This window comes from Dryobates pubescens, chromosome 31, assembly GCF_014839835.1.
Source record: "Dryobates pubescens isolate bDryPub1 chromosome 31, bDryPub1.pri, whole genome shotgun sequence".
Classification (NCBI taxonomy): Eukaryota; Metazoa; Chordata; class Aves; order Piciformes; family Picidae; genus Dryobates; species Dryobates pubescens.
In genome coordinates, this window is record NC_071642.1 from 5,078,577 (window position 1) to 5,103,785 (window position 25,209).

The 25,209-nt window shown below is 57.7% G+C and overlaps 1 protein-coding gene across 16 annotated transcripts in view; it reads left to right on the forward strand.

The window, feature by feature from the left end:
* The window catches only part of TCF3 (transcription factor 3), a 97,654-nt gene that overhangs the window by 55,378 nt on the left and 17,067 nt on the right, over positions 1–25,209 (forward strand). For 11 of the 16 annotated variants that reach the window (XM_054174953.1, XM_054174956.1, XM_054174958.1 and 8 more), the window contains 5 exons: positions 1,822–1,895; positions 3,664–3,760; positions 14,751–14,818; positions 19,026–19,155; positions 20,622–20,671. In XM_054174953.1, the coding sequence (XP_054030928.1) occupies positions 1,822–1,895; positions 3,664–3,760; positions 14,751–14,818; positions 19,026–19,155; positions 20,622–20,671 (419 nt within the window). The remainder of the gene's footprint in view (positions 1–1,821; positions 1,896–3,663; positions 3,761–14,750; positions 14,819–19,025; positions 19,156–20,621; positions 20,672–25,209) is intronic. The other 5 variants (XM_054174955.1, XM_054174967.1, XM_054174968.1 and 2 more) reach the window with 1 other exon arrangement.

The window sequence follows — 25,209 nt, forward strand, 5'->3', positions numbered from 1 at the left end:
GGGGGAAATATGAATATTCATTAGCTGGGGAGATTAATATGCATAATTATGCAAATCAGACAGCAATTAAACACCAATTCTCCGGGGAAATGATTAACACAAAGGCACAGGAATAGAAGGATGTAATTTGAAAGAAGTTTCTGGGTAGCTGCACAGTGAGGGGAGCAGGGGGAGCCCGGCGGGCAGCGTGTGTGCCATGATAATCAGCCGGGCTCCAGCAGGCTGCCCCCCTGCCCCCGGCCCTGCCCCTGCTCCTGCACACACCCCTGGCCCTGCCACCAGCCTGCCTCTCTGCTGTCACCACTGCTGTCACCAGAGCTGTCAGCAGAGCTGTCAGCACTTCTCTGCTCCTCGAGGAACCTCTGCCATGAGGACAGGCTGAGGGAGCTGGGGCTGTGCAGCCTGGAGGGGAGAAGGCTCCAGGGGGACCTCAGAGCTGCCTGCCAGGAGCTGAAGGGATCCTGCAGGAAGGCTGCAGGGGGACTTCTCCTGAGGGTGTCTGGAGACAGGCCAAGGGGGAATGGTTTGGAGATGAGGCAGAGCAGGGTTAGAGTGGAGCTGTGGAAGAAGTTCTTGAGTGTGAGGGTGGTGAGGCTCTGGCACAGGCTGCCCAGGGAGGCTGTGGCTGTCTCCTGCCTGGGGGTGTTCAGGGCCAGCTTGGATGAGGCCTTGGGCAAGGTGGTCTAGTGGGAAGTGTCTCTGCCCATGGTAGGAGGTTGGAGTAGATGATCTCTGAGGTCTCTTCCAACCTGAGCCATTCTGTGATCTCCTCTAAGGCCCTGCCAACACCTGGGCTGTTGACACTTTGCTATCAATGGAGGAGCTGCTGTGGAGGAGTCCCCAGAGAGCCCCTGGGGACTCTGGCACAGGGGTGGTGCTGTATGCTGCTGGGAGCTGTTGGGGTGCATCAAGAGAAGTGTGGCCAGCAGGGCTAGGCAGGTTCTCTTCCCGCTCTGCTCTGCCCTGGTGAGACCACACCTGGCATACTGTGGCCAGTTCAGGGCTCCCCAGTACAAGAGGGACAGAACCCTGCTGGAGAGAGGCCAGGGGAGGCTGTGAGGGTGCTGAAGGGACTGAAACATCTCTGCTGTGAAGAAAGACTGAGAGCCCTGGGGCTGGTTAGTCTGGAGAGAAGGCTGAGAGGGGATCTGATCAGTGTCTGTAAATATCTGAGGGGTGGAAGACAAGATGAAGGGGCCAGGCTCTTTGTGGTGGTGCCCAGTGCCAGGACAAGAGGCACTGGGCACAAACTGGAACCCAGGAGGTTCCATCTCAACATGAGGAGAAACTTGTTTGGTGTAAGGGTGCTAGAGACCTTGAGCAGGCTGTCCAGAGCACTTGTGGAGTCTCCTGTGGAGACCTTCCAACCCCCCCGGCCATTGTGCTCCTGGGTAAGCTGCTGTGGGTGCCCTGCTTTGGCAGGGGCTTGGCCTGGATGATCTCCAGAGGTCCCTTCCAACCCCACCCTGCTCTGAAGCTTTAAATCCAACGTCCTCTTCCCCATCAGTCTCTGGTCTCTCGGTTCCTGAATGCCCTCTGGGCTAAAGGGAGTTCAAACCCTTGTTTCTCATCTTCCCACTGTCCCCTGGCTGGAAGCCTTTCCAGGCTGTGGTGGGACTTGCTTTGAAGTGTGTGGAATAGACTCCCAGCTGGAGTGGGAAGGTGAGGAGGGAGAGGGTCGGCTGGGTCAGGCCGAGTGGAAGCGGTTCCTGAATGAAAATATTGCTTTGTTTGTAGAAGGAAGAGTTAATTTTGTGTGAACACCTTTGAGGCTCTGCTGATAAAGCAAAAGTAACCTTTGTTCTTCCTGTTTTTCCCTAGGTTTGGATGAAAGACCAGGATCAGGTTCCTGGGGAACGGGAGATCAAAACAGCTCCACGTTTGACCAAGGCAGGGTAAGGACAAAGCACAACCCCGGAGCTGCAACCCAAACAAACAGGGCTCTGCCATGGCCTCTCCAGCCTGGCCATGCCCAGCCTGAGGCCAGCCCTGGAACAGCTTCTCAGGTCCTGTGTTGGTGCTGTTAACCTTACAGGGCTCCCAGCAGGGAGAGGACTTTTCCCCATCCCATAGAATCATAGAACTGTCAGGGTTGGAAGGGACCTCAAAGCTCAGCCAGTTCCAGCCCCCCTGCCATGGGCAGGGACACCTCACACCACAGCAGGTTGCTCACAGCCACATCCAGCCTGGCCTTAAAAACCTCCAGGGCTGAGGCTGCCACCACCTCCCTGGGCAGCCTGTGCCAGGCTCTCACCACCCTCATGGGGAACAACTTCTTCCTAACATCTAATCTAAATCTCCCCACTTCTAGTTTTGCTTCATTCCTCCCAGTCCTATCACTCCCTCCCTGACACCCTCAAAAGTCCCTTCCCAGCTTTCTTGGAGCCCCCTTCAGATCCTGGAAGACCACAATGAGGTCTCCTTGGAGCCTTCTCTTCTCCAGGCTGAAGAGCCCCAACTCTCTCAGTCTGTCTCCCTTCCTTGAGGTCCCCCTGGGGAAGGCTTCTCCTCCAAAACCCTCCCCCAGGCCTTCACTCCATATGGGCTCCCCACAGCCTCTCCCCTCCCTTTGGACATGGAGAGAGGGCAGCTCCTGGCCATGGGTTGGAATAGGTCCTCAGTGGGCTTGAGGGATCTCACCTGATGGGCTGTGCCTTGGGCAAAGCTTGCTGGGCACCCACCATGTATGGCTTCAGGAGCCCAGGGGACCAACTCAGACTTGCTTTGGGGGGAATCTATGGTGTTGGCCAACTGAGGAGCCCTTGGTGGGGAAGGAGAGCAGGGGAGAGATCTTGTAAGGAAGGAGTCAGGGCTGTGAGAACTGGGGCCTGAGGAGAGAGAAGACCTGAACTGGCCTGAGATTGTGGGATTCAGTATTGCACCTTCCCCTCCTTGGGTCACTGGTGGAGCAGGCACCATGGTGTCATTTCTCATTTTCATAGACATTGTCCCCTTGGCCTCTCAGCTCAGACTGGGGCTGATGGGTGAAGGTAGAACCTGCCAGAGAGCTGCCAGCAAGGGACAAACCCCTGTGTGTCCCTGCTTTGTGCCATAGGATCACAGGGCTGGAGAACCTCCCCTGTGGGGGACAGGTTGGGAGAGTTGGGGCTGTTGAGCCTGGAGAAGAGGAGGTCCCAGGAAGACCTCAGAGCAGCTTTCCAGTACCTGAAGGGCTCCAGGAGAGCTGGGGAGGGACTTGTGACAAAGGCTGGGAGTGCCAGGATGAGGAACAATGGCTTTGAGCTGGGAGAGGGGAGACTGAGACTGGAGATGAGGAAGAAATTGTTGAGAGTGAGGGTGGTGAGAGCCTGGCACAGGCTGCCCAGGGAGGCTGTGGCTGTCCCCTCCCTGAAGGTGTTGAAGGCCAGGCTGGATGAAGCCTTGAGCAAGCTGTGCTGGTGGGAGGTGTCCCTGCCCGTGGCACGGAGTTGGCACTGGATGATCTTTAAGGTCCCTTCCAGCCCAACCCATTCTAGGATATCTCTTCCCAGTGCCACAGCCTCATGGCTGCAGTGCCCTGCTGTCCCTCACTGCAAAGAGCAGACCCTTGCTGTGCCCTTTTCATCAGGAGCCTTTGACTCTTCCAGCTGTGGGAGGGTCTGAGCGTGGCTGCGGGCTGGGCAGCCCCTGGCGCCCGGCGGTAACTCTCCCTTGTTGCTTCAGCAGAGCTATGGCGAAGGGCCTCACTACGGCGAGCACCGGGACCTGCCGGCTCACAACACCTTAACTTCGTCACCATTCCTGGGAGCTGGACTCGTGGGTGAGTGCTTGAGCTGCTGCTGGGGGCCTGGCCACGGCAGGGGGCATCTGGGACACAGCAGCACGTGGCGGTGGGAGCGTTGGCGCCGGTCGGCCTTGCTGTTCCCCGTGGCCACAGCCAGCTGGAGAGGAGCCAGCAGTGCCCAGCTGGGCAAGAAGGGCAGCAGCAGCCTGGCCTGGAGCAGCGGTGGTGTGGGCAGCAGGAGCAGGGCAGGGATGGTGCCCCTGGACTGGGCACTGGGGAGGCCACAGCATGAATACTTGTTCAGTTTTGGGCTACTCACTCCAAGAAGGACACTGAGAGGCTGGAGCAAGTCCAGAGAAGGGCAACAAGGCTGGGGAAGGGTCTGGAGAAGAGCAGCTGAGGGTAGTGTGGAGAAGAGGAGGCTGAGGGAGACCTCATTGCTCTCTACAGCTCCCTGAGAAGAGGCTGCAGTGAGTTGGGGGTTGGGATCTGCTCCCTAGGAACAAGGGACAGGACAAGAGGAAATTACCTCAAGACTGAGAGAATTTGGGCTGTTCAGACTGGAGAAGAGCAGCCTGAGGGGGATCTGATCAGTGCTGAGCAATACTTCAAGGGTGGGTGTCAGGAAGGTGGCACCAGGCTCTGTTCAGTGGTGCCCAGTGCCAGGCCAAGGGGCAGTGGGCACAAACTTGCCCATCAGAAATTGTATTGGAACATGAGGAGGAACAAGTGAAGGGAGCCCTGGAGCAGGCTGCCCAGAGAGGTGGTGGAGTCTCCATCTCTGAAGACATTCAAAGCCCACCTGGACATGTTCCTGTGTGACCTTCTCTGGGTGACTGCCTTGGCAGAGGGCTGGACTGGATGATCTCCATAGGTCCCTTCCAACCCAACCACTCTGAGAGTCTGTGATTCAGACACAGCTGAGGGTTAAGGTCTTGCATCAGGCTTGTGGCTGCTGTGCTTTCACAGCTCCAGGGTGATGTGAGCTTTGCAGAGAGCTCCAGTTGGGTATGGGGACTCTGCTTGTGTCCTGCAGAGCTCCATCAGCCCCATTTGGCTCCACCACCCTCAGCTGCAGCCAGGCCACCTGAGGAGCTGACAGGGAGCAGTGAGTGCCAGGCAGCCCTGGCCCCAGGGGCTGTGCCAGCACCGGGGATCCTGTGACCGGATGTGTGCAGCACTTCACCCACTTACCTCTGCCTGCTTGAGGGAGGGAGGAGAGATTAAGAGCAGAAAATATCCATCCTGAAGGGCTTAGAGAGCTCTAATGGCATTAGGTCAAGAATTGGGGTTAGTCCTCCTCACCTTTGCCCACGCAGTGGTGGATAAAACCCTCTGGTGAGTGTGGAGGGAGTGGAGTTGGGGCAGGGCACTGCAGCTGCTGGGGTAGAAGAGGGGATTGTGTTTGAAACAGAAAATCCCCACCAGGGTCAGAGGTTCCTCCTGCAGAGCTGCTTGGAAAGGGGAAGAGAGGAGCAGGGTGGTGCTGGGAAGGCAGCAGCCACACATCTGCTGCTCCAGGCTTAGGTCTGGGGTGAGTGGCTCGCTCACAGCTCTGCTCCCCTCCTTTGCTCCTCTTGCTGCCAGGGCAACGATGTTGAATTGCCCCTCGGGGTCCTGCAGAGGTGTGGAGGAGGGTTTCTGAGCAGCTCTCCCCTGTCCCTCTGCAGGGGTGGTTATTCCTTCTCATTTTCTGCCCCAGGAGGATGCAGGCAAAGCAGCAGAGGTGCAGGAGCCTCGCTGCAGCTCCCCAGGGTTTCTTGGGGGTGTGCGTGGGGGGACCCATCCCAACCCATCCCAACCCATCCCACACCTGGGGCCAAGGCAGCCTTCAGAGTTTCCATCTGAGAAGGAGCTCCCTGGGGAGGAAGAAGGAGGGTTCCTCTTTGATGTGTGCAGGGAGGATGCCTTTGGCTCTCTCTCAAAGCCAGGGCTCCCAGGCCTTGGCAAGCGCCACGGCGCTCCCCGGCACGCTGCGAGCCCAACCGGTCCCCAGCACGTGGAGCGCAGCCTCCCCTGGCCCAGCAGGTGCCTTCCACCACCTCCCTCAGTGGTGAAGGCAGGATGGGGGCCATGCACCGTGCCCAAGGCTCCAGTACCCACTGGGACTGCCAGATCTCGGCCTCTGAGCTGGGTGGTTGGGTGCAGCACCCAGAGCTCCGCCAGCAAAAGAGGAGTTGGGGAGAGAGCAGCCAGGAAGGGCCGTGGGGACTCCTCACATTTCAAAGGCAACTTTTGTTCCTAAAACTGAATGTGGTTAAACTAGAAAGCATCAATTCCTGGAGCAGGTGCCAAAAGCACAGCAGTAAGTTTTGTTTTGCCTCTGTGCTGAGAAGAATGGACTGGAGGCATTTTCTGGAGGCACCGGTGGCATTTTCTCTTCCTCTTTGCCAAGTTGCTGCTGAAAACTTTTCAAGTGGCAAATGGGGAGAGAAAGAGGATCCCAGAATCCCAGAATCCCAGGCTCACAGCATGTTAGGGATTGGAAGGAACCTCTGGGCATCATTGAGTCCAACCCCCCTGCCAGAGCCAGGAGCACAGAATCCAGCACAGGTCACACAGGAACACATCCAGACAGGGCTGGAAAGTCTCCAGAGAAGGAGGCTCCACAACCCCTCTGGGCAGCCTGCTCCAGGCCTCCAGCCACCCTCACAGTAAAGAAGTTCCTCCTCATATTGGGGTGGAACTTCCTGTGCTGTAGTTTATATGCATTGCCCCTTGTCCTGTCCCAGGGTGCAGCTGAGCAGAGCCTGTCCCTGTCCCCTCCCTCCTGACCCCCAGCCCTCAGAGATTTATAGACATTTATTAAATCCCTTCTCAGCCTTCTCCTCTCCAGACTAAACAGCCCCAGGGCTCTCAGCCTCCCCTCACCATGCAGTGCTCCAGTCCCTTCATCCTTGTAGCCTCTGTTGGACGCTCAGTAGATCCCTGTCCATCCTGAACTGGAGAGCCCAGAACTGGATGCAATATTCCAGGTGAGGTCTCACCAGGGCAGAGTAGAGGGGAAGGAGAACCTCCCTCAATCTCTGGCCACACTGTTCCTAATGCACCCCAGGGAGAGAAAGCAGAGCAGGACAAATCCCAGAGCTTTGGCAGAGAGCAGTGGCAAAGCTGGAGGGAAAAGTGAGTCCTGGAGATGAGTGGCTTCAGCTTCCAGGCCTTGATTTCCAGCAAGGTCCTCTCCAGGGACAGTCAGCAGAGCAAGGGGCAGTGGAGTGCTGCTGGTGGGTTTTAAACTGTGAGGAGCAGCTTAGGGTGGACTTGTCCCATGGTGCTGGGTAGACAAAAGCTGTCATAAGCCCATCATCTCCACAATCAGAACTGTATCTATTTCTGACTCCACCTCCCTTTCTCCAAGGAGGATCAGAAACTGCTGAAGAAACATTCAGAGAGGGTTTGGAGACGACCTCTGGGGATCACCCAGTCCAAGCCCCCTGCCCCAGCAGAGCACCCACAGCAGCCTGTCCAGGAGCACAATGCCCAGGGTGGGTTGGAAGCTCTCCACACCAGGAGACTCCACAACCTCTCTGGGCAGCCTGCTCCAGGCCTCCAGCACCCTCACACCAAACAACTTTCTCCTCCTGTTCAGGTGGAACCTCCTGGCCTCCACTTTGTGCCCATTGCCCCCTGGCCTGTTGCTGGGCACTGGTGACTGGAGTCTGGCACTGGTTGGAGAAATGCTGCTAAAACAGGACAGTTTGGGCTGTGTTTTCCACATGCATCCAGCAGATGGAAGGGAGACTCCACTCTCAGCAGCCTTTGGTGGGCTGGGGAGCTCCTGCCAACCCAAGTTAGTGGTCATGGCCTTTTGAGGGTGGAGGCTTCAACTGCTCCTGAAGGCTGACATCATTTTGGAGCTATGGTGTGCAGGAGGAGCAGGAGCAGGGGGATCTGTGTTGCACTGGAGAGGTAGCTTCAAATTTGAAGTCTTCAGTCCCTGGATGAAAACCCCTTGGGGCTTGGAGTGAAAACCTCCCCAGGCTGCTGGAGGGGTCAGTGAATGATGAGCAGGGGGCAGCCACTGCCTGCAAGCTCCACCACTCCCTCCTTGGAGCTCCCAAGCTTGGAGCCCTTGCTGCTGCTCCTTGGGTGATGGATGTTCTGTCAAAGTCTCAGTGTCCAGATGAGGTCTGAGCATCCAGATGAGGTCCCAGTATCCTGATCAGGTCCAAGCATCCAGATGAGGTCTCAGTGTCCAGATGAGGTCTGAGCATCCAGATGAGGTCCCAGTATCCTGATCAGGTCCAAGCATCCAGATGAGGTCTCAGTGTCCAGGTGAGGTCTGAGCATCCAGATGAGGTCCCAGTACCCTGATCAGGTCCAAGCATCCAGATGAGGTCTGAACATCCTGGTGAGGTCCAAGCATCCAGATGCTGCCAAGCTTGGAGCCCTTGGTGCTGCTCCTTGGGTGATGGATGTTCTGTCAGTCTGAGCATGCAGATGAGTTTTGAGTATCCTGTTGTGGTCCAAGCATCTGGATGAGGTCTGAGCACCCAGATGAGGTCTGAGTGACAAGTTCCAAGCATCCAGGTGAGGTCCAAATACCTTGGTGAGGTCCAAGCATCCAGATGAGTTTTGAGTATCCAGATGAGGTCTGAGTGCCCTGATGAGGTCTGAGCATCCCAGCCTCGACTGGGGAGAGGTGACAGGGACCATCCCTGCCTGCCCAGGGTGGTGCCAGGACACACCAGGGTGACAAAGGGGCCGATCCCAGAGGGTGAGGAGCCCTTTTCTGTCCCTTCCAAATCACCAGTCTCCAAGTTCTGCCCCTCTTTAACCATCCCTGGGCAGCGGGGGGTGGGCAGGGTGGGGGCTGCTTAACCAGCAAGGAAACTGATAAGGCAGAAGAGATTCTGTCTAGTAATTATTGGAGTAATTAGCTCCTTTCAGAGGACTGCTCCTAATCTGGTCTGCATTGTGAGCTGCTGGGGATTGGCTTCTTCCTGGACAATGGCTTTAATCTGCCCACGGATGGGGCTCGGTGCTGCTCCTGCTTTTTCGACGTGGCTTTTTTCCTCCCTGCCTTCTAATCCCTGCCTGGGCTTTGCCTCCCCCTTTTTCCCCGGGCTGTAACTCTAATGGAATTACTGCTGTGGGGCTGGGGGTTGGCACACGGTGGGTGGCTGTGTCAGGGTGGTGGGGGCCGTGGGACGCTCCGGGGGGATCTGTTTTGGAGCGTGGGGATGGGGTGATGGCTCTGAAACACCTGCAGGGTGGGTGTCAGGAAAGGGCCAGGCTCTGGTCAGTGATTCCCAGTGACAAGACAAGGGGCCCTGGGTGTGAGCTGGAACCCAGGAGGCTCCACCTCAGCATGAGGAGAAACTTCTTTGGTGTGAGGGTGCTGGAGGCCTGGAGCAGGCTGCCCATAGAGGTTGTGGAGTCTCATCTGGAGACTTCCAAGACCCAGCTGGATGTGTTCCTCTGTGACCTGCCCCAGGTGATCCTGCTTTAGCAGGAGGTTGGACTGGATGATCTCCAGAGGTCCCCTCCAAGCCTTAACATTCTGTGATTCTAGGAAGTAGGGACCCTGGAGTGAAGTCCCTGTGGGCTGGCAGGAGCGTGGGGTACTGCCAGCACCTCCCACAGGACTCATGGGCAGCTGAACCCTTGCTCCTGACTCATTTTTACATGTCTAGGTGTGAGGCTTGGGGAGAGAAGTGGCAAGCTCACAAGTTTACTTAAAGCTGGTTTGCTGTGCTGAAGATCATCAAATCATTCAGTGGTTTGGGTGGAAGGGACCCCAGAGCTGATCTCCTCCAACCCCCTGCCACAGGCAGGGACACCTCTCAGCTAGACTCAGCTGCTCAAGGCCTCATCCAGCCTGGCCTTGAACACCTCCAGGCAGGAGGCAGCCACAGCCTCCCTGGGCAGCCTGTGCCAGAGTCTCACCACCCTCATACTGAAGAACTTCTTCCTCAGGTCCAGTCTAACCCTGCTCTGCCTCAGCTTCAAACTATTCCCCCTTGGCCCTCAGGAGAAGTCCCTCTGCAGCCATCCTGTAGGATCCCTTCAGGTACTAGAAGGCAGCTCTGAGGTCTCCCTGGAGTCTTCTCCAGGCTGAACACCCCAGCTCCCTCAGCCTGTCCTCACAGCAGAGCTGCTCCAGCACTTAGGATGAGAGAGTCCTGAGTGCTGAGCCCAAACCCTGCTGCTGGAGCTGGTGGCAGCCTGGGGAAGGAGGAGTTTTGGTTCTGCCACTTTGTCTCCAGGAGCAAATGTGGGAGGGGGGGTGGGGAGGATTTTTGTGCAGAAGCCTGAGGTGAAGGCAAGCCTGGAGGAGACCCTGTCTGAGCCCAGCAAAGCCAGATCCTGCAAGAGGCAAGGTGCTGGGGGGAGCAGAGAGATTGGAACATGGCTTGCTGAGCAGGGAGAGGCAGCGTGGGCAGGCAGGGGGCAGGGGAGGCGGTGGAGGGGGTGGCAAAGGCAGGAGTGGGATGCCAGGACACACAGTGCCAGGCAGAGCTGGAAATGCTGAGTGCTCCCAGCTGGGTTTTGGATGCACCTGGCTCAAGGTGCCCTCCACCAGGCTGCACCTTTGCAGGCTGGAATTGCAGAGGTGGGTCCATCAGGGAGGATTCCAAGGGAAGCCCTTTCCCATCAAGGGATTTGTTCCCAGTACCTTCTGGTTTGGGATAGTTTTAGCCCCTAAGGTGCATCCCCTAACCCCCAGCTGCAGGGTTTCAGTAGCTCAGTCAGCAGCCAGCTGGCATCTGGGGACATTCCTGGTGTGTGAGAGCTGCCTCTGTCCCAGCCCTTGCCATGGCCCTGAGCCTTTCCCACTGCTCCTGCTGGGCAGTGCCCCAGGGCTGTGGCTGTGAGAAGGTGACTCAGGCAAATCCCAGCTCCTTGTGAGGCTGGCACCTCGCTGGCAGCAGAAACAGCACAGCACCTTCTGCTGGCAACTTCAGCTGCTTCTTGCCCAGCCTGGGGACTTCTTTTATCTCAGTGGGCTGGAGATATCAGAGCCAGCAGTCTGCAGGTCTGGTGCTCTGCCTCCTGCCTTGTTTTCCTAGCCAGTTAAATGCAGTTTCTCCTGCTGAGGCTTTTGCTGGGTTTGTCCCTTCTGAAGTGGTGATGAAGGAGGGTGCAGGGGCTGGGGCTGGCCAGGCATCTCCCCTCCCTTCCAAATTTTCCCCATTCCAGAGACTCCAACTGACCCAAGTGTGCAGCACATCCCTGGGGCTGCACATGAAAGGCAGAAGAGTCACAAAAGTGCTTTGGAATTGCCAGGGCACCAACCAACCCTGGCCCTCAGCACCACATCTCCACAGCCTGGAAATCCCTCTAGGGATGGGGACTCCCCCACTGCCCTGGGCAGCCTGGGCTGGGGCTTGACAACCCTTTTGGGGAAGAAATTGTTCCTCATGTCCAACCTAAAGCCCCCCTGGGGCAACCTGAGGCTGTTTCCTCTTGTCCTGTCACTTGTTCCTTGAGAGGAGCCCAACCCCCACCGCCCTGCAGCCTCCTCTCAGGGAGCTGTAGAGAGCAATGAGGTCTCCCTCAGCCTCCTCTTCTCCACACTAACCATCCCCAGCTCCCTCAGCTGCTCCTCCCCAGCCCTGTTCTCCAGACCCTTCCCCAGCTTGGTTGCCCTTCTCTGGACCTGCTGCAGCCTCTCAGTGTGCTGGGAGTGAGGAGCCCAAAACTGACCCCAGGATCCAAGCTGTGGCCTCCCCAGTGCCCATCCAGGGGCACCATCCCTGCCCTGCTCCTGCTGCCCACACCACTGCTGCCCCAGGCCAGGCTGCTGCTGCCCTTCTTGCCCACCTGGGCACTGCTGGCTCATCCTCAGCTGCTGGCACCCAGCACCCCCAGGGCCTTTTCTGCTTGGCAGTTTGCAGCCACTCTGCCCCCAGCCTGGAGCCTTCCTGGGGTTGTTGTGACCCAAGGGCAGGACCCAGCCCTAGGCCTTGTTGAACCTCATCAATGCAGAGCCTTCTGTAGAACCCTCCTGGTTCAGGCTTGGCTGGCAGCAGCAGGCTGGTATCAGCCTGGCTGTTGGTGACCAGGTAAAGTGCTGTGGCATCACCCTGGGCCTCTGCTGCTGCAGGAGCTGCTGCACCCTGCTGGTGCCACAACCTGTTGAGTTCTTTGTGTGGCCAGGGCTGGGGCCAGTGGAGCTGCTAAGCTCTTTTAGAAATTAGGTCATTTAGGAGATCCCTGCTCTGACATCCTGACCTTTGTTTACTTAACTTAAGCCTCTGAAGCCAAACAGCAGCAGCAGCCTCCAGCTGTCACCAGGGGTGAGGGGTGGCAGGGACTGGCCTGCAGCACTCTGACCACTGGCACAGCAGGAAGGGGGGGGTGGTAGTGGTGGGGGAACCCACTCTGGTTGTGGTTATCTCTGGATGTTCATCCTGGAGAAGAGAAGGCTCCAGAGAGACCTCAGAGCAGCCTTCCAGTACCTGAAGGGCTCCAGGAGCTGGGGAGGGACTTGTGACAAGGGCTGGGAGTGCCAGGATGAGGGACAATGGCTTTGAGCTGGGAGAGGGGAGAGTGAGAGTGGAGATAAGGAAGAAATTGTTGGCACTGAGGGTGGGGAGAGACTGGAACAGATTGCCCAGGGAGGCTGTGGCTGCCTCCTGCCTGGAGGTGTTCATGGCCAGGCTGGATGAGGCCCTGAGCAAGCTGTGCTGGTGGGAGGTGTCCCTGCCCATGGCAGGGGCTTGGACCTGGATGGTCTTGAAGGTCCCTTCCAAGCCAAACCATTCTATGAAATTTTAGGCTGAGTTTAAGGTTTCCATGCCAAGGACACACAGCAGATGCCCTCCTTCCCCCATTTCTCTGTCTGTGCTTCAGGGGTCTGGTTTGAGGAACTTTGCTTCCCCCACACTTTTGTTCTGCTCCCCACAACCTCTTAACAGGGTGCAGAGCTGCTGCCAGCCCAGATGTCCCTCCAGTGCTCTAACCCCTGCCTCAGCTGGCTTTGCTGGTGGTTCCCAGCCAGACCCAAGGCAAGGTCTTTTTGGGAAGGGACTTGGCCAGGGTGGGGGCTGGCAGAGCCCAGCACCTCCCAGCCTTACCCTGGGCAGAGTCCCCTGGGGTGGCATGGGGCGGCTGCTGGAGCAGGGCCACCCAGCCCTGCCTTCCACAGCAGTTTTGATCATCATCCCCAGCTTCTCCCTTCCCTGCCTCTTTTCCCTGGTGACAGTGAACAGAAGGGAAAATCCCTCTTGGATTTTCAGAGCAGTTTGTCAGACTTTTTCATTAAGAAGTGCCTGTCCCCCACACGAGCAGAGTCTGGTTCTGCTTTGGCACAACAGGCTGCTGTGCTTCTGCACAGGGCAGAACTGTTCTCTTTCTCCTGGCCTGGGGTCCTTCCCCTCTGGGGATTCAAAGGTTCATAGAATGGGTTGGGCTGCAAGGGACCTCAAAGCTTATCCAGTTACAGCCAGCACTGAGAGAGCTCTGAAGCACTGCAGCTTCTAGAAGCTTTCCTAAAATCACAGAATGGGTTGGGCTGGAAGGGACCCTAAAGCCCATCCAGTTCCAAGCCCCTGCCATGGGCAGGGACACCTCCCCCCAGCACAGGTTGCTCAAGGCCTCATCCAGCCTGGCCTTCAACACCTCCAGGCAGGAGACATCCACAGCCTGTTCCAATCTCTCCCCACCCTTGCTGCCCTGGCAGTGGGGTCCTTCCCCAGGCATGTTCCTTGGCACCCATGGGTGCTGCTTGCCCCAGGGCCATGGTGTGCTGCTGGGCAGTGACAGAGAGGACAGAGTCTGACTGCAAGGCCCTTTGGATGGAGCCAGTTCAGTGTGCACCCTGGGATTCTGCTTTTTGTTCCCCCTGAAACCCCTCTCTTGAGCAGCATGTGGGCAGGGTGGGGTTGGGTGTTTGATAAAGGCCTTGCTGGGTGCTAAAGTTCACTTGGCAGTGCCTGGGCACGTGGGCTCAGCTCGCCCACAGCTGCTGCCAGCAGCTCCAGGAGCCTGCCCCATGGCACCTGATGGAGGGGGCTTGGAAAGGAAGGAAGGAAAGGCTCTGCTGTTGAGTGCCTGCCCTTCAGAGCTGGGGCTTGGGGAAGCAGCATCTCCAGCAGGACAGGGGAAGAAGGTAGTCATAGAATCATAGAATGGTAGGGATTGGAAGGGCCCTCTGAGAGACCACCCAGTCCAGGCCCCCTGCCAGAGCAGCATCACCCAGGGCAGGGCACACAGGAACACATCCAGGTGGGTTTGGAATGTCTCCAGAGAAGGAGACTCCACAGCCTCCCTGGGCAGCCTGCTCCAGCACCCTCACACCAAAGAAGTTTCTCCTCCTGTTGAGATGGAACCTCCTGGATTCTGGCTTGTATCTCTTGTTCCTTGGGCACCACCCAAAAGAGCCTGGCACCTTCTTCTTGCCACCCACCCCTCAGATATTTATAGACATTGATCAGATTCCCTCTCAGCCTTCTCCTCTCCAGACTAAGCAGCCCCAGGGCTCTCAGCCTTTCCTCACCACACAGATTGTTCCAGTCCCTTCAGCATCCTCATAGCCTCCACTGGACTCTCTCCAGCAGGTCTCTGTCTCTCTTGACTTGGGGAGCCCAGAACTGGCCCCAGTATTCCAGATGTGATCTCACCAGGGCAGAGCAGAGTGGGAAGAGAACCTCCCTAGCCCTGCTGGCCACACTCAGTGCCAGTGCCCTGGGGAGCAGGAGCCCAGCTCTGCAGGCTGCTGTGATGTCATTCCTGTGGTGTGGAAAGTGCCCAGCAGGTCTGGTCCCTCCCTGCCTGGCCTTCAGTTTGCTCTGTTGGTGCCTCTGCCAAGTTCAGCTGCCTCTTATTAATGTGTCTGGGGGGATTTTTTGGCTTGGGTCTGGCACTGCCAGTTTCCATGGCCACAGGCACTTCCCTGCATCGCTGCGGTGTTTGCTCCTTGTGGCCCAGCCCAGCCCTGCCGTCCCTCAGTGCACACAGGCTCCTGTTTTAGCAGCCAGCTGGGGCAGGAGGCAGCCCCCACCTTGGTGGGACCCTCAGGAGGACACACAAAGCTTCTCTCCCTCATCCCAACCCTTCTGTTTGCCTTTGTGTGCCGCAGGGAAGGGCAGTGACAGAGCCTCGTACTCCACGTTCGGCAGAGACGCAGGGATCCCAGGACTCAACCAGGTAAGGGGGAGATCCACTTGGATCAGCTGCTTTGTGTGCTGGCTGGAGGCTGCTGGGAGTGAGAGCCTGGGAATGGGGAGGGAGCTGGGGGTTTGCATCTCAGCCTCTCTACAGCAGGCCCTGGAAAGCCTCTGCTCTGCGCAGAGATGGCCGTGGAGAGCTGGGGGTTTGTACAGGCGCTTGGTGCCGGCTCAGGGGAGTTGGCAGAGTTTAGGAATGGGCTTGCAGCAGCTCCTCACTTCTCCAACCTCTCCAGACTCACCTCTTTTACTGCTGCTAATCCTGTGTCTGGCTGATCTGTGTTTAATCAGATCTGACCTCGAAGGGAGCCTCAGGGAGTGGGATCCAGGCAATATCTTTCCTTGTGGCAGGGTGGCCACAGGCAGAGGAATGCACTGGGAGGCAACTTCTGCTCCAGCTGCTGGCCCTGAGGGTGTCTGGTGTTCTGCATGCTCACCCTGCACCCCAACCTGCCTCCCTGTGTCCCCCCACTCTGCAGTTAAAGGGAGGAACACTCCAGCAGATGGTTTCTGTGCTGTTGCAGCATCACTTCAGTGGATGCTGGGCAGTGTTTTGGTTTTAGAGTGGTTGTGCAGCAGATGTTCATCTCCACAATCAAGGTGGAGAGAGTTGGCCTTGTTCAGCCTGCAGAGGAGAAGGCTCCAGGGAGACCTTCTGGTGGCCTTGCAGTGCTTCAAGAGCTGAACAGAAAGCTGGGGACAGACTTTGGAGCAGGGCCTGTTTGGACAGGACAAGGGGGGATGGCTTGGAACTGAAAGAGGGAGATTGAGAGTGGAGAGAAGGGAGAAATATTTGACCCTGAGGGTGGGGAGAGCCTGTCCCAGGCTGCCCAGAGAGCTGGGAGCTGCCCCATCCCTGGCACCAATGCAGGTCAGGTTGTTTGGGGTTGTGAGCAACCTGCTCTGGTTGGGGATGTCCCTGCTGACTGCAGGGGGTTGGATTGGATGAGCTTTGAAGGTCCCTTCCCACCCATTCCATGCTTCTGGACACAACATGGCAGCAAGAGCTCTCCTGGCTCACCCTGTGTGAACCTCTCTGGTATGACCAGGGCTGTGCCATGGGGGGGAAAACAAACCCAACAACTTGCTTCCTCTGGGGAATACCACAAGGGGTAAATCAGAGCCCAGGAATCCAATCCAGCAGCCCTGAGATGATCTCTGCTCTTGCCACCAGCAGCCAGAAATAGCATTTGGGGAAGGAGCAAGCGCTTCAGCTTTGATGTGTCCTGCGAGTGCCCTGGCAGTGCCGGGGCCTGGCCCCAGGGAGACAGTGCCACCATTTTATTCCAAGGGAGCAGCTTGCTTCTTTTGGGCTGGCCAGCTTTTGCTCCTCTCCCTGTCCACACACACACACACACACATATATTACATGTTTTAATTTTACACAAATTTGTCATAATTTCCTCTGCTCTGAACTGAGGATGTTTCCTTTTGCTGGAGCAGCTGTGCTGCCTGCCCGTGCCAGAGTGGATTTAATTTACCACTGAAGCTGCTAAAATAAAAATGGGCCAGATGCCAAGCCTTGCTTTTTAATGTTCTGCTTTTGCTGGGGGTTTGCTGCAGGGGGGAGTGGAGGGGGGGAGATATAAGGTAACAGAAACAGGGTGGGCAAATGGCGCTGGGGGAGGGGGCTGGGAGAGGCCCCGGCGCAGGCGCGGGTCGGGTGGCAGAGCCCCCAGCCCGTTTGATGTGGAGGGGGAGACAAAACCCTTCTTGTGCAGGGTGCTGGGAGGCCTGCAAGCAGGGCTGGCCCTGGCCCCCAGAGCAGTTGTTGCTTCTGGCTGCAGTGTTTTTTTGGGGGGGGAGGGGTGGGGCTCGGGGTGGGGTCTGTTTCTTTTTGAAACGCACTGGAAAATTGTCTGGAGGCAGCTGCCCTGCATGGGGGCACAGGGAGGGCACCTTCCACAGATCCACAGACTGCACTGGCACCTTCCACAGATCCACAGACTGCACTGGCTTGGAAGGGACCCTCAAAGGGCAGGCAGCAGGGACACCTCCAGCTAGAGCAGGCTGCCCGGGGCCTCCTCCAGCCTGATCTTGAATGTCTCCAGGGATGGGGCAACACCGCAACGCCCTTGGCTTCCTCCTCCTTTCACCTCTGGAGGCATGCCCAGGGAGAGGGAAGGGTCAGAGAATCCCTTTCTGAAGGGAAATGGCTCTGAAATGGCAGTGCCCCTGCAGAGGTGCCCGCTGGAGGAGGCAGGCAGCAGCAGGGGGCTGTGCCCCGGCCTCTCGGTGCCGAGCGCTCCCCGTGCAGAGGTAACCTGAGCAGTGGAACAGATTGCAGGAATTCCACCAGCTGTGAACACAGCAGATCCTCTTTCCCTCCCTGAGCCCTTTCTGGAGGAGATGGAGTTTTAAAGCACTGGGTTGTTCTTTCCAGTTCCTCAAAAGCCTGAAATCCTCCTTTATTTCAACCTGCTGCCCTCAGGAGCTGGGTCAAAACTCAGCTTTTTTTTGACTGCAAGGCCCTTTGGCAGCCCTCTGAAATTCCATCAAATGCATTTCCCTCTCTGCTGAGGTGCCAGGGGCAATGCCAGTGGGCTGGCCCATCCCAGGAGTCAGCCAGCACCCTGGGCTCCAGCTCCTGCTGTCTTCCATGCTGCTTCCCAGCGTGCCCAAGGTCAGCTGGGATAAACACAAGGGAGGAGTTTCCTCATTTTGGAAAGAGGGATTTGACTCTCCCCTTGTAAAATGCAGGAGGAAAACAGCTCCAGCAGAGGCATTTCAGCATCATCCATGCTGGGGCTGGGAGGGAAACCATCAGTGCCAGAGCCTGGGCTGGGATTTACAGCCAGAGGGGACTGGCAGAGGCACAGGCAGATGGGTCTCCAGTCTCTGGCAGTGGGTTTAGGGAGGATGGAGAATCACAGAATCCCAGGGTGCCATCTTGGAAGGGACCCCAGGGCTCATCTGGTGCAACCTTTCCAGGTGTCAGTGCAGCTGCAAGGTCCTGGCCCTGCACCCTGCCAAGCTGAGGCTTAAGCTGCCCAGGGTAGGGAATCCTCCACTTCCCCTGGGAGAGGATTCCAGTGCCCAGCTGAGCTCATGAGGAAACATTTTCCTCTGCAGTCCCATGGCAATCTCCCCAGCAGTACCTTGTCCCCACCTCCCCTGCTCTGCTCCTGGCACTCCTTGCACACAGGGAGTCTCCACCCTCCTGGCTGCCACCCTTGACGTCCTGATCCCTGGTGAGAAGGTCTCCCCTGAGCCAGGCTGAACAGCCCCAGCTCTCAGCTAGGACAGAAAGGTGACAACCTTCCAGACCCCTGGCAGAGAAGCTTTCTGGGCTTGCTGCTGGGTGAGTGCTGCCACTGTCCTCTGCCCTGTCCCCAGCGGCGTCACAGGGGTGGCAGCAGGAGGCCATCAGGGTGGCTGTGCCCTTTGAGGGGGGGTGGACACACTGTGCCCATCAGGTGTGTGTCCCCCAAAGCACTGAGCACAGCACAGACCATAATCCCTTGGTATCAAAGCTCAGAAGCAGCAAGGGAAGAGTTTGGTCCTGAGTGCAGGAGCACTGCAGAATGAGCCCCCCCTGACCCTCACCTCCTCTTTGCCCTCAGCAGCTGTCAGGTCTCATCCTGTCAGGATGAGGATGTCAGGAGGATGCAGCCAGGCTCTTTTCAATGATACCCAGGGGTAGGGGGTGAGGGGCAATGGACCTAAACTCACTCACAGCAAGTTCCACCTCAATATGAGATGAAACTTCTTTGGTATGAGGGTGGCAGAGCCCTGGAGCAGGCTGCCCAGGGAAGTTGTGGAGTCTCCTCTGGAGATTCTCAAGACCAATCTGGATGTGTTCCTGTGTGACCTGCCCTAGGGGATCCTGCTCTGGCAGGGGGTGATCTCCAGAGGTCTCTTCCAACCCCTACCATCCTATAATTCCATGATCCTGCCCTCGTGGGCAGCAAGGGGAGGATGGGACACCAATGGTCCCCACGATGGCATCTGCTGCCTGATGTCCTGGGTTTGTGGAGAAGCTCCCTACTGGGGCCCAGCATGAAAACACAGCTTGAAAGGCTCTTTCCTACCTGCACTTAGGTTCCCACACCCTTTGCCTTCTCTGTTTACGTTTTCCCTCTGCTGAACTGGTGTGAGGCAGTGAAGGCAGCTCTGCTGTGCCCCAGCAGTGTGCTGCTTTTCCAGCCTGATGACATGGGAGGGCTTTTCTGTCTCCCTCTCTGCAGACTGGTTTCCTGCCCAGTGAGATGGGGATCGCCAGCCCGAGCACCCTGTCCCCCACTGGGGTGAAAGGAGGCTCCCAGTATTTTTCTTACCCCAACAATCCTCGCAGGAGAGGTGCTGAGAGCAACATAGGTAAGTGCCTTGGTGCCACCCTTGGGTGCCATCACTCTGGCTTGTCCTGCAGCTTGGTGAAGCAGCTGCAGGGGCTGCTGCCTGGGTGGGAGCCCACGTTGGGTTGGCCTTCAGGAGTGGAAGAGGGGTTTGAAAAGAGAGGTTGGATTCAGTCATGGAAAACTTCCTTCTGTCTGGCAAGTGTCAGATTAGGTGAAGGCAGCAAGTGCCTTGAGGGTCTCCTAAGGATAGCTCCAGCCACACTGCATCCCAGTAGTCATTCCTGGGAAACTCTGGGCTGCCTTGGAGTCTGCCTGTATGGCTGAGGGCCCTCTTGGAGCCCCTGACTGCCATTCAGAAGCAGTGTGAGCTCCAGGCTGTGCCCTGCAAACAAGTAGTGTTTGCCCCAGGACCTCTCCCTGCCCACCTGCCTGCTTCAGTGTTCCAGAGCTGGAGTTGGATCCAGACCCATGTTTGGATCTACCTTGGAATTAGCCATTTTGCTCTGAATGAAGGCTGAGCTCATGTGTGAGCTTAAGTGTGGAGTGAAGCCAAGACTCAGTTCTCCAGAACTTTTGTTTCTTGTCACAGTTCCCCCCTCACTCTCCAGAGTCCCTTTCTTGCTGCTATTTTGGGCTTTCCCCACCAAATGAAACCAGAAACCACCCAGTGGCTCCAGCACTTTCCAGAAACAGACATCCACCTTGGTACTGCCCCTTGAAACCGTTGCTGGCTTCTGGTGTCAGCCTGCAAAGTGATTCTTTGCCATCAGGTCACTCTGTGTGATGAATTTCTCCTCCAGAGCTGCCCCCCAGCAGAGTCCCTGGCGTGGCAGACTTGCTGTGCTAGCATCCTGCTCCCCAGCTGGGGCTTGCCTTAGTTAGGAGCTAAAAAATAGCCATTTTTAAATCAGTGCTTCCCCTTGAGCCTCTCCTTGAGATGTTTCCCTGAACAGTGTCCTCCCTTCTCCCTGCACACTGTGTCCTGAGGGGATGGGCTGGAGAGGGATTGGTCCTGCAGCCCCAAGCCTGGCCCAGGCGTTTTGCTGCCTTAAGGAGCAGAGACAATCCAGCCCCATCCTTGGCCTTGTTCTCTTCCTGCAGCCTCTCTGCAAACCAAGTTCAGTTGTTTCCACCACCATTGCCCCCCCTACCCATTTTGGTTCTTGGTCTCTTCCAGAGAGCAGGCAGAGCCCTCCCCTGGGTGCTGAGCACCTCACGTTGTGGGGTGTGGGGAGAGGCTGCCCGGTGGTGAGCTGGTTGTGGGTCAGATGGTGCAGATGAGATGAGGAGGAGAGCTTCATCCTCAGACATTTTCACTGCTGGTGGTTCCTTAGCTGCTTCCCTTCTCTTTTGATGGTCCCCTGTGGGCTACAGGGCATTCTCTGTACCTGCATCTTCCATCCTTGGAGGCTTTCACCTGTGACTTGTTGCTTCCCCCTACACCAACCCCTTCAAAACTCAGCTCCTCTCTTCTCTCCAAACCAGATGGACAGCCCAAGAAGGTTCGGAAGGTGCCTCCTGGACTCCCTTCCTCGGTAAGTAGCAGGAATGTTTTCCCCACAGATGTGTGTGTCCCCTGCTCCTGTTGCTGTGAGAGCTTCTGACCCTATGCTCCAGCCACCCCAAACCTAGAAGCCTTGGATTTTAGAGGACAGGGAAGGATTTTCCAAGCCACAGCTTCCTAAGTAGGAGGAAAGATGATCACAGGGCTGGAGCACCTCCCCTGTGGGGACAGGCTGGGAGAGTTGGGGCTGTTCAGCCTGGAGAAGAGAAGGCTCCAGGGAGACCTCAGAGCAGCCTTCCTGTGCCTGAAGGGCTCCAGGAGAGCTGGGGAGGGAGTATTGACAAGAGCTGGGAGTGACAGGACCAGGGGCAATGGCTTTGAGATGGGAGAGGAGAGATTGAGACTGGAGATGAGGAAGAAATTCTTGGCACTGAGGGTGGGGAGAGACTGGAACAGTTTGCCCAGGGAGGCTGTGGCTTCCTCCTGCCTGGAGGTGTTCAAGGCCAGGCTGGATGAGGCCTTGAGCAAGCTGTGCTGGTGGGAGGTGTCCCTGCCCATGGCAGGGGGTTGGAACTGGATGATCTTTAAGGTGCCTCCCAACCCAACCCACTCTGTGATCCTATGACAAGGAGAAGTGCTGTGGAGCTGTGGTGCTGAGGCACTGATGGAGACAAGGAGCAGCTGCTGTGGCACCTCCTGCCCAGACCCAGACCCACCACCTCCTGCCCTCACCAGCTCTCTGTTTGACGTTATGTCCCGAGTGAAATGCAGCATTGGGTGGGATCAGATTTCATTCCAGAAGGGAAACCAAAGCAGTTGGAGGCAGGCAGGCAGCTGGGGCTGCTCCAGGTGTGCGCTGCCGGGGCTGGGCTGCGGCAGTACGTGAGCCGCTCCCGCGGCTGCTGGGGGGAATAAACCAGCAGTGTCTTTGTGGTGAGAGGTAATGGGATCTCCAGGAGAGCTAATTGGAGTGGGCTGGAGGGTTCCTGCAGGACTGGGGGAGCTGTCTGGCCGAGGCTGCATTCCTGGCCAGAGCCATTGCGTGCTTGTGGGGGGACGGGCAGGCTCCATCCTGCCAGGTGCTGAGCTGGGGCTGGGGCAGCACTGGAGATGGGCCCTTGCCCAAGCCTGTTGTGCCTTTGGCTGCCCCTGCTGATGCCTAGTGGAGTGGGCTCCATTCCCCAGCGAGCAGCTGTGGCACAGTCTGTAACCTCCAGCCTGGGCTCTGCCCACAGAAATGGACCCCGAGGTGCTGGTGGGAGGATGGAGGGAGAGGAAAGCACCGAGGGCTTGTTGGATTTGGCTTGCAGAGTGCAAGTCCATGCAGACCCACATGGTGCAGAAAGCAGCTCCAGGCCTGTGTTTGAGCAGGGAGAGCTTGCTCCATGCCTCTGTGTCAGGTTTCTGTGGGAAACGTGGAGCCTTTAAACCCCGGCCGACATGTGGGGAACACATCACTGCCACCAAATGGCCCTTTATTGGCCTCAGATTTCAAAGGTGCTGGGGCCCCCCTGCCCATCGGGCTGGCAGTGCCCTGAGGGGCCCCAATTCCCACAGGAAGAGCTGCTGAGCTTTGCCAGAGCTCAGCCCTTCCCTCCCGTCTGAGCCGACACCTGCACAGCCCTCACCGCAGAGCTGGGTGTTGGGGCCGGGGCTGCCTCTTTCCCTGCCCTCCCTCTGCTGGGTGACCTCTGGGCTTCTTGGATTTGTTTTTGAACTTCCACACCTGGGGAGAGAAATCAGCGCGGGGAGCGCAGGGGCCTCAAAGGCAGCGGATCAAAGGCCCTTTCTTGCCTGCCTGGCGGAGCAGGAGCAGCCCCCCTCTTCTGGCTGGACCCCGTGCAAAATAAATAGGTTAATCAGCATCTGATTAACATCAGGAGCTTTGCTCTGTAATTCCCTAGCTGCACGGAAAACTCGGAGAGGTCAGCAGCTGGAATATTGATTTGGGACTGATCCTGCCCCAGGCACCGAGAGGCACTGGCGGGGCTGAGGGTGGACGCGGCAGGTGAGGGTGGGCAGGGACGCAGCAGTGCTGGCTCTGGGTGAGTGTGGAGGGGCCTGAGTTTGGAAGCTACTCAGGGCTTATTTCTTGTGACACAGAAGCAGAGAAACGTTTGGGTTGGAAAAGCTCTCTGAGAGCATCCAGTCCAGCACCAACCCGACCCCACCGTGGCCACCAAACCATGGCCACAAGTGCCATGGCCACAGGGTTCTGGGACACCTCCAGGGATGGAGACTCCTCCACCTCCCTGGGCGGCCTGTGCCAATCCCTGACCACCCTGGCAGCAAAGAAATTTTTCCTCACCTCCAACCTAACCTCCTCTGGCACAATTTCAGGCTATTGCCTCTCCTTCTGTCACCTGGCAGAAGAGAAGGTGCTGGGCAGTGGTGTGGGCTGGGGCTGCCCCTGGGGCACTGAGCCCCTTTGAGGCTCCCTGTGGCCCTGGCAGTGCTGAGCTCAGGGTTGGACTTAATGTTCTTAAAGCGCTCTTCCAACCATTCTGTGATGCCATGGAAAGCAGGGTTAGTGCTCATGTCATGCTTCCCTGTGGGCTCCTGTGCCCTGGCAAAGGACCCAGGGCTGGGTGAGACCCCCAGGCCTCCACCACACATCACGTGGCTTTACCAGAGCATGCCAAGCTCTGGGCACCCCAGATCAGGAAGGACAAAGAACTACTGGGGAGAGTTCAGTAGAGGGCTGCTGAGATGCTGAGGGGACTGGAACAGCTCTGACATGGAGAAAGGCTGAGAGCTGTGGGTGGTGAGCTGGAGAGGAGGAGGCTCAGGGGCATCTGATCAGTGCTTACAGATATCTAAGGGTGGGTGGCAGGAAGAAGGAGCCAGACTCTTCTCAGTGGTCCCCAGGAACAGGACAAGAGGTAATGGGAATAAAGTTGAACAGAGGAAGTTCCACCTAAACATGAGGAGGAACATTTGCTGTGAGGCTGGCAGAGCCCTGGAGCAGGCTGTCCAGAGAGTGGCAGAGTCTCCATCTCCAGAGGCTTCCAAGCCCCACCTGGATGTGTTCCTGTGTGAGCTGCCCTGGGTGACCCTGCTCTGGCAGGGGGATTGGACTGGATGATCTCCAGAGGTCCCTTCCATCCCCTCCCATTCTGTGATTCTGTGATAGGGCTGGGGGGGAATGGATCCAAGCTAGAGGAGGGGAGATTTAGATTTCATGTCAGGAAGAACTTCCCCACGAGGGTGGTGAGACACTGGCACAGGTTGCCCAGGGAGGTGGTGGAGGTTTTGAAGGCCAGGCTGGATGTGGCTCTGAGCAACCTGATCGAGTGGAGGGCTTCCCTGCCCGTGGCCGGGGGGGTTGGAACTGAATGACCCCTTCCAACCCTGACAATTCTTTGATTCTGTCAGTTCCAAAGGCAGCTCTTAGCTCTTGCAGGACGCAGCTGCTGCAGCGCAGGCAGCTCAGGGGCCGGGAGCCGCCGCATTCCCAGCCCGGCCGCTGCTGCTGGGGCTGCCTCGGGTCCCACCCCGGCTCATCCCTGAAGCACGAAAAACAGGGAAGGGAAGGGAAAAAACCAACCAACCAAGAACGCAGACCAAGCCCAGGCAGCCCCTCGAATCCCAGCGCTGGGGCTGCTCAGGCTCTCTGGCCGCGCTGGCAGCTTTTCACCGGAGGAAATGACCTCACCTGGAGGTCCCCGAGGCCGCCGCCGGCGCGGGGGTTGGGGCCGGGCTGGGGAGCAGGGACCTGGCGCTGATTTACAGCTTCCTGCGGCGCTTGGCCGGCGGCCGCGGGCTTGGCCTCGGCTCGGTGCGCGGCTGGGCGCCCGAGCTCCGCGCTCGCAGGATGTGAGCAAGAGCAGAGGTGGCTGTGCACAGCCTGCCCTGTGCTCAGCAGGGAAAGGGAAGGTTTGGGCCGCTCCGGGGGTGAAACCCGCCCCTCCCCCCACCCTCGGGTCCAGCAGGAGATGGGGACTGGGAGGGGGCAGAGCAGGGTGGATCGTAGAATCGCATTCTGGTTTGGGTGGGAAGGGACCTTTAAAGGTCATCCAGTCCAAGCCCCCTGCAGTCAGCAAGGACAGCTGCAACCAGAGCAGGTTGCTCAGAGCCCCAACCTGACCTGGAATGGTGCCAGGGATGGGACAGCTCCTACCTCTCTGGACAACCTGGGACAGGCTCTCCCCACCCTCAGGGTCAAACATTTCTCCCTTCTCTCCACTCTGAATCTCCCTGGTTTAGTTTCAAATCATCCCCCTTTGTGCTGTCCCAACAGGCCCTGCTCCAAAGTCTGTCCCCAGTTTTGTGGTTGGAACAGACCTTGCGGAGTGTGAAGTCCAACCATTAACCCAACACTGCCCGGGCGCCGCTAGCCCGTGGCCCTCAGCACCGTCTCTCCACAGCTTTGAAACCCCTCCAGGGACAGGGCCTCCACTACTGCCCTGGGCAGCCTGGACCAGGCCTTGACAACCCTTTGGGGGAAGAAACTGTTGCTCACATCCAACCTAACCCGAGGCCATTTCCTCTTGTCCTATCACTCGAACAAGATAGGAAACGCAGCACAGCGAACTCCCCCCCTGCTCTGCAGCCCTGCTCTAGCTCATC